Source organism: Gaeumannomyces tritici, assembly GCF_000145635.1.
Source record: "Gaeumannomyces tritici R3-111a-1 unplaced genomic scaffold supercont2.5, whole genome shotgun sequence".
In the NCBI taxonomy this organism is placed as follows: Eukaryota; Fungi; Ascomycota; class Sordariomycetes; order Magnaporthales; family Magnaporthaceae; genus Gaeumannomyces; species Gaeumannomyces tritici.
Genome location: NW_008804549.1, coordinates 3,591,815 through 3,599,586, shown reverse-complemented (window position 1 = coordinate 3,599,586; position 7,772 = coordinate 3,591,815). Strand labels below are relative to the sequence as shown.

Genomic DNA, 7,772 nt, shown 5'->3' with positions numbered 1-7,772 from the left:
GACACCATCGCCCCCCCCCCCCCCCCCCCCCCCATCTGATAGAAAGATCACAAATTCCCATCCGACCCGAACTGGAACAGGGGACCACATCGCGTTAGTTCTGCAGAGAAAAAGGACTCCCAGAGCTGCGATCGGCATTAGGTTTGCCCAAAGTACGAGCCATTCAACAAGACAGAATCACAAAAGGCAGAGGGAATCTTTGCAAAATGACCACAACGACGGAAAGATCAACGGTGCAACAAAGCAGCACAAACAGGCGAGCGACACGAGGGGCAGCACCTAGGTAGGTAGCCATGCGTGGTGGCAGAGCAGCGCTCGCCAATCCTAGGGGAGGCAATAGGGCAATAGGCCACGAAGAACGACACCAAAGATCTCACGACGAGCAGACGTTCCAATATTACCATGAAGGAGAAAGCAAGCAGAGCCCACCCAGTCTGTATGCAGCAAGTGTTATCCCCCGACAAAAATCACAAACCCAGGCAGAAGTAAAGCCAGAAGAGCCATTTCCTCCAGTATGAACAAAGACAAAAACCCAAACCCACCATCCTCACTCAATGAGGACACCCGGGTATCACAGCGGTAACAAGCGAGATGGAACGAAGACCGGTCGAGGCGTCACGTCGATCGCACGAAGCCGTTGCATCCGTCGCTCGCCCGCCCAGACGAAAAAAAACAGCACAAAAAAGTCCTCAAAATGCGTGCTCTGCTTCACAGAACCGCGCACGTCGGCAAGAATGAAACCAGAACCGAGACAATAACATGAACAAAGGCCACAGCCACAGGCCGTATATGATATGAACCAGGCAATGATGAAGGGCACAAAACAGTCGGGCCAGTTCGGATACGTCCGAGGAATGATTATAGGGAGAGAAAAAAAACAAGTAGATTCAAAAACAAAGAAATAGACAAAGATGTGACGGCCGTGACCCATTATCGATTCTTTCGTTCAGCGTGAATCTGGAGCAGACCAGACGGATAAACAGTTGGTCGGGCTGATGTCAACGACACGACAATGTCGTCGAATCGCGGCAACCGGACGCAGTAGGCATTGGGAGGAGTGGAGGAGGCAGGGTCGCAGGCCAAGAAGTGAAAGAGACGATATAGAGTAGGAGAGAGGAGAGAGAAGAGAGATAAAGGATGAGACAGGGCGACAAGAGCCGACTGAGGCAGCAATCCAAAAAAAAAAATTGGTGGAGTGAAGGGGGTTGGCAAAGCAAAAAAGAAAAAAAATGATAATACGAAGCAATAGATGAAAGAAGAAAAAGATCCTCCGTGACTCCTCTAAGTTCCCAATCCCGGCCAAAATGCTACAAACCAATGCCCGCCTGTAACAAGCAAAAAAGGCTGTTCCCGTTTCGATGATGGGGATAGCCTGCAATGCACCGCCCCAGGAGGGCATGAGATAAAATTCTGCCCGGACCGAACAAAGGGGTGCGGGTGCCGCCTCGGAGCACCCGGCCTTGTTTTCCAAATCCTCTCTTCGGCAAATGACAAATCTGCCGACCATAAAAACGTAGCAGGCACACACCGAGCGTACTGGGTATCAAAATCAAGCATGTCGTGAGAACCATGATCGCGGCGGGCCCCCCATCACTGTTGCTGGTTCGGCCACCACTGAGACTGCTGGGCCTGGCCAGACCATGATTGCGTGACGGCGGGCGCGGGCGCGGGGGACTGGTGCATGTACTGCCTAGGCGTCTGGTCGTACGAGATGCCGTGGCCTGACGCAGCCGTTGTGTAGCCCTGCGCCATCCCCGGGATGCCAGAATACGGCATGCCGCCCTGCTGGACCTGTCCGCCCGGCTGTTGTCGGATATTGGGCTGCGGCGGCTGCTGTTGCGAGGATTGCTGCGACGGTGCTGATTGTTGCTGCTGTTGCGACGGCTGCTGTGACGGCTGCTGCGATGGTTGCTGTTGCTGGTGCTGGTGTTGCTGGTGCTGCTGGTGTTGTTGGTGCGGCGACTGATGGGCCTGACTCGGGTGGCTGTAGCTGTATTGCGGCGTCTGAGGTGTCTGCTGCCACATCTGGCTTGATTGCGGGTAGCTGTATGGCTGCGCGCCCTGCTGGAGACTGCCCGAGGACCCTAAGAGGTCAGACGAAAATACGACGTTAGCACTAGTTACCTTGGTAATAATCTCTCGTGCTTCGCGAGGATTCGGAAATCGGCAAGCTGCGCTTCCGGACGTACCAAGTCTTGCCGGCTGCATCTGGGTCTGCGACGTCAATGGCTGCGAGTAAGGCGGAGCCGTCATCATCAGCTGGGGGCTCTGCCCCGACACCACCCCGGCTGCCGGAGGCTGGGATGGCGGCTGCGGCATCCCACCCGTCGGAGCGGAAGAGTGCTGCTGACCAGGGTGCGGTCCCGCCCGCCCGCCGGCAGGGGTCCCGCTGGCAGCCGAGGAATCGGCCGGGGCCCCGATGGGTTGGGCCAGGTTAGGTTGAGACTGCACTGGCTGCTCGTGCGGCCTGCGCCACATGCCCTGTAGATAATCCCCCCGCATCTCGCGCTGGTGGTTGATGCCCCGGTTGAACTCGGCCGTGTGGTGAGCCTGTGCGTGAAGCTCGGGGATGGGCGCCGGCTGGGTCCTGTCTTGGTAGGCCGGCCCGGTGATCTCCTGGCGCGGGGCCTTGAGGATGTTCGAGTAGTCGCGGGTCCGGGTGTCGTTGTAGTCTGGTCCTAGCGTCATTACGGGCATCCTTGTCGAGGATCCAGAGGGCGCTCCAATCATACCTGGTTGAACAAGAGGGGCCTGGGGCGCGCCACCGAACTGGCCGGGAGTGTTACTGTACACAATCTCTCCGTGGGGTGCTCCGAGGATGGGGGCGTTCTGGCTCGCCTCCATGGCGGCCTCTCGGGCCTTGGCCGCGCCGGGCCTCTTCTCTCCCGCAAGGTCGTTCTCGGTAAATCCCTGCTTGCGTGCCTTGGCCTCCCAGTAGTCATCCCGCACCCTGCGACCGTGGTTGATGACGCGACTTCCGAACTGGCGGAACATGCTGCGCGCCGTCACGATGGCGATCTGGCGCGACCGATACGAGAAGGGGAGGACCTCCTGGTTTACCAGATCGTCCTTCTCCACCTGGTTGGCAATGATCTTGTAGAGCGATCTGTTCTTGTTGAAGAGCAGGTACGAATCCCGGTAACCCAGGACACGGGCGCATTCGGTGGCCAGCATGAATAGCTTCTCGCCGCGGTTCTGCACCAGGAAGGTGCGGCAGCGGTACTCGCGGCCACCGAGGAGCTGGCCATTGGGCATGACCTTCTTCTCGCCGGCCTCGTCCGTCTCGCGAGGGAGGTACTCGTCACCGCCGGGGGCGAGCTGGTCGGTCGTGTGGTCGCGCACCGTCGGGAGAGCCTTCAAGGTCGACTTCGGGGTGGGCTTTGGCGGGGGTGGCGATGCTTGCGACGGCGTGGCCGGAGGCGGGGCATACTGCTGGGGGCTCTGTAGCGGGAGCGGCATGCTCGCCGACTGAGGGGTCTGTGGCGGCATGGTCTGGGGGACGGACACGGGTGTCGGGAGGGGCGCCTGCGCTGGCGATTCTTCCAGGCTGCCACCGGGTCGGCCTTTCATGGGGCGTCCGCGCTTTCTAGGCTTGTCTGTGTGGGTGAGGGGACGAGGGTGCGCCGTTAGTCTGGGCCACGGCGCTGGGCGGGTGTCGCACGGCCGCGATATGTAACGCGAGCTGCCGAGCGCACACAATCTATGCCAGCAGTGTAAAGGGTACACAAAGGGGACCACAACATACCGTCATCCGCCGGCCCCGTATGGAGGGGGTCTCGATAGGAGTCTGGGGAACGGCTCCTCTTGATGCCCCGACTCAGTTCTGCGCGGCGAAATCAAGGAGACAAGTGTCAGCGACAATGCTTCCGGGCTGGCCGGGTTAGGCAGCACAGCGAGAGAGTGATCTACACAATGAAAACAGTAACGTGGAGAAGCTGCGCGGGGGCTGGGACCGAGTGAACCGTGTTCGACATGACTGCAACTGCCGTCGTCGCGACGGGAACCCCGAGCGCCCGTCCTCTCTGTGCTCGTTGTCGAAGCCCGTTGCAGCTCAAATCGCGCGCGCACATGCATGAGGCGCAAAGTGAGCTGATCTGGCAAAGACGTGTGGGCGCAAAGAAACCACAGCAGCTTGCTTTCCACTCCGTTTTTTTTTTGGCCCCTCTCCTTCTTGTTCTTTCGCGTCTTTTTCCTTCGGTTATGCCTGAAGCTTATTATTCGCGGGCATTCCAGCGACCCGGCTCGGTCGAACCACCCGCGCGGAAAGCGCGATCGCGTAAAGAGGAAAGAAAACAATCGGTTTAACGAGACGGACCGTCGGCAACGAGACAGGCAAACCGGGCGGCCAACGCACACACGGACAAAGCCGCCTGTCGCGCGCGACGGGAACAATGCTTGTGTGCAGCAAAGCGAGCGGGATGGGGGGGCAGGGGACGGGGCAAGGCAAACAAGCAGGACACGCAAGCAAATCAAGACGTAGTCGGCAACTTACCGGCCGAGTTGAGGGCAGCGGGATTGATGGTCGCACCTTCAGCGCCGTTAGGCTGTGCCGAGTACATGAGGGCGGCGACAGGCAGGCCGACCACGTCAACGGGCCTGCTGCGGAACGACGTGTGTTGTTGAGTGTAGTTGGACGTGCTCTGCTGTCGCGGGCAGTCGCTTTCGGTGCTGGTGGAGGTGCGCGCAGTGCGGTTAAGTTTTGATGCGAGCGCGCGTGTGCGGATGCGTGCAATTGCGGCCGCAGGTGCTAACGTTGTGCCAGTGCGCGAGGGCCTTGGGGTCAATGGACAGTCGCAACCCAACCCCAGAAAAGAAAAAAAAAAAGAAAAAAATCGGAAAAAGAAAAAAATAGTAAGGCTCCCGCTACGCAACCACTATCCGCAATCCACAAACGGGTGGATGCAGCAGCCGGGAAGGCGCGAAGCAACCAAGCAGGACAAGACTCGAGAACGAGGGGCGAAAATACAAGCAGCTAAAATGGAAATAAACCCAAATAAAATACGATAAAAATGCAGTAGGGCGTGGGCGAGGTGGGCGGGCAAGCAGTAGAGTGGTTGAGACAGCAGCGACGAAGGTAATAGGACAGGCAAGATTACTCGTGCGTCCAATGCGCGGCGCGAGCGTCAGTGCCTTTCAAGTCCCACCAGAGCTTTCCCCAGGCGACAGGGCGCGAGACGCAACAACAGCAATTCGGGAGCCCGAAACCCAAAGAATACGATAAAATGATAAAAGCAGGTTAGACCAGAAAAAATAAATAGATAAAAAGAAGGGCGAGGGAGGGGATGGCTTGAGGTCGAATGACAGGATGGCGACAGAACGTTGCGTCGAAAGGGTTGCGAGGTGCTAGGGGTAGAAGGGGTGAAAAGCGCAAATCAATCGAACGGGAATAAATGGATGGATGGATGATAGATGGATGGGGGAGGCAAGGTATGGATGGAGGGATGGGTGGATGGCTGGGCCGAAGAAGAGAGAGGGAGGGAAACGCCTTCGTTGCGAGCGACTGGCACCGTCCGTCCCCGAGACTTGGGAACGACGATTGATCACTCGCGGCCGTCCAGTGCTCCAGCTCTTCGCGGCGGGTGGGCAAGAAGGCACAACGCGGCGCACGCCGTCGCGGCGGGGAAAGGGGGGTGTGCGTGCAGGTCGCGCCGCCCCAGGCCTGGGACTTCGGCTAGGACAGTCGCAGCGAAGCGCGTGCGGCGCCTGGGATGGAGGGAGGGAGGGGAGGGGTTTGGATGTGGATGTGGATGCGGTCGGGTGGGACTCGAAAGTACTCCGTGCTTCTGGGTGTCTATCTGTACACCCCTGGCGCTCCGCTCTGGCAACCCTGGCCTTGGTCGCGCACTTGAGCTGCCTGACACAAGGCAGGCCTGCTTGGTCGTTTGTCTGTGCGGCGCGCGCGCACTCTTCTTGGCCGATTCACACACTGCGAACAGTTCTGCAGGCGTGCAGCGACAGTGGAGCACCGACCAGGCCGCCGCAAATAAGCCGACGCGAAATCGATGGATGCGATTGATGCAACGCCACCACCAAGACGCTGTCTCTCCACCATCCAATGCCAGCCTGACCTGCGTCAAAGTCGACGGGACGAGGGCAGCGCGTTTTTCTTCGTGTCCTTTCTCCGGCTCCGCCTTTGCCTTCCTTGTCCTGATCTCGTTCTTGTTCCCTCTCCTCTTCTTCTTCTTCTTCTTCCTTTTTCGGGTGGCGACCGATCGACAGATGTCGCCACAATCCCGGCGAGGTTGTGGGACAGACAGGAACCCGCGCAGCACAGCAGAGTCCACTAAAACAGAACAGGCCGTTCGCGCTTCTGCGTTTCGCGCCGAGTGGGTGTGTGAGTGGGCTGGAGGGATGGTTGATGGATATCCGTTCGAGTTGCAGGAAGGAAGGAACGGATTGGATGGGCGGGAAATAGAGGAGGATGGGAGGATGGATGGGAGGGAGGGGAGGGGGCAAAGAGCGACAGTCTTGACCTGCTGGGCTTGCAGGGGTGCTGGTGGATGGTGGCCGATAATGGAGGGTACTGTGTAAGCTCGCGCCGACTGGATGAGAAGCGGGGAGGGGAGGGAGTGATATGGGGTGGATGGATGGCACCTTGTGTGAATGGGGAGAGGGAGGGAGGGGGGTGAGGTTGCCAGCCAGCCGGGGACGCGAGGAGGAGAGCGAGGGAGGAGTGGGAATCGAAGGCGGCTGCGGAGTCGTCGGATCTTCCTTGACTAGCAGCTTCATCCACGTAACCCGGTGCAGAAAGATTCTAGGCCTATTGCCGTTTTGGTCCTCGGACTGGAAAGGGCGCCGTGCAGGTTGACGTCGATCCAATGCCAGCTCGATTTGCGCGGATACTCCGGACTACCCTCTGTGGAAGTCATCGGGTGGTAGCCTCGCCGCAACAATCAGGCGTGATGCAGGCTACAGCATGTGCCCCGAGATTGCGTCCAGAGATAATACACAAAGCTGCAGCTGAACTCGGAGCTCGCTGCCTGTCTGGAGGTTGCTACTATCGTTGCAGGGGATGCTCGAAACAGGTCTGGCAGGTAGCAGCGGCTGCGTGGACCAACATCAACAAGCGCGCTACAGGGAAAGAAAGAGGGGCTTCAAAGGACAGAGAGAGCAAAATGTCCCGCGCCCCGATATTTGTGCTGATGCCGACACTGATGCCGATGCTGATGCAGATGAATGCTTGCTGATGTTGCGCTGTTTCGTCTGTTTCGTTCGTCTGGCCGAGCCCCCACTAATGGGATGGGCCAGCTGGATGACGGGACTCCGCGAGATGCGCGCCCGAAATGGACATAGGCCCGTGTGTCGGCTGCGAAATTGGTCAGCGCGCGTCGGCGAAGCGATGCGAGGACGGGAGAGATAATCCCGGGCGCTTTCGAGGTCCAGCCTCTGATACGCGGATGTACATGCGTGCGAGCGTCTGGGTGCCTCTGTCCCTCGCTCTCTCTTTCTCCCACAAATGCGCGCACTGCACATGCTGCCTGCCCGTCTGCGAACCGTTCAACACCTGGGTATTTCGCCCGAGGGAAGAAGAAAAAGAACTACCGTGCCCCATCGAGGGGCGTCTGATAATGCGCGCCACGCCGTGTTGGGGCCCAGGTCTTGGATCCAGTCGGCCATGGTGTGTCACCTGCGATTCTGCATGAAGCTCCGCCGGCCAGGTTTAGCAGAGGCAACTGAGACAGACGAGAGCAGGCATGCGGCCTGCCCAACTAGGCACCTACCTAGTTCAGTTGTTGGTTTGCCTTCCCCGGGGCCGTTGGATTCGATATCAT

General features: G+C 58.9%; 1 protein-coding gene across 1 annotated transcript; it reads right to left on the bottom strand.

Moving 5' to 3' along the window:
* Positions 1-30: 30 nt before the first annotated feature.
* Positions 31-6,559, bottom strand: GGTG_10160 (chromatin structure-remodeling complex protein RSC7). Its single transcript, XM_009228026.1, has 5 exons — positions 4,493-6,559; positions 3,746-3,823; positions 2,733-3,596; positions 2,190-2,672; positions 31-2,084 (listed from the first exon to the last, which is right to left on the bottom strand). Exons 1-5 carry the CDS (start codon positions 4,557-4,559, stop codon positions 1,591-1,593), a joined length of 1,986 nt encoding a protein of 661 aa, XP_009226290.1. The 5' UTR covers positions 4,560-6,559; the 3' UTR covers positions 31-1,590.
* Between the last annotated feature and the right edge of the window lie 1,213 nt (positions 6,560-7,772).

What these genes read in the sequence shown, in the direction of transcription:
- GGTG_10160 (XM_009228026.1), bottom strand. Translation starts at nt 4,559, where the DNA reads ATGTACTCGGCACAGCCTAACGGCGCTGAAGGTGCGACCATCAATCCC. An exon ending in TACGGGGCCGGCGGATGACG is followed by an intron (nt 3,597 to 3,745) that starts GTATGTTGTGGT and finishes TCACCCACACAG; the next exon opens with ACAAGCCTAGAAAGCGCGGA. An exon ending in GGCCCCTCTTGTTCAACCAG is followed by an intron (nt 2,673 to 2,732) that starts GTATGATTGGAG and finishes CGCTAGGACCAG; the next exon opens with ACTACAACGACACCCGGACC.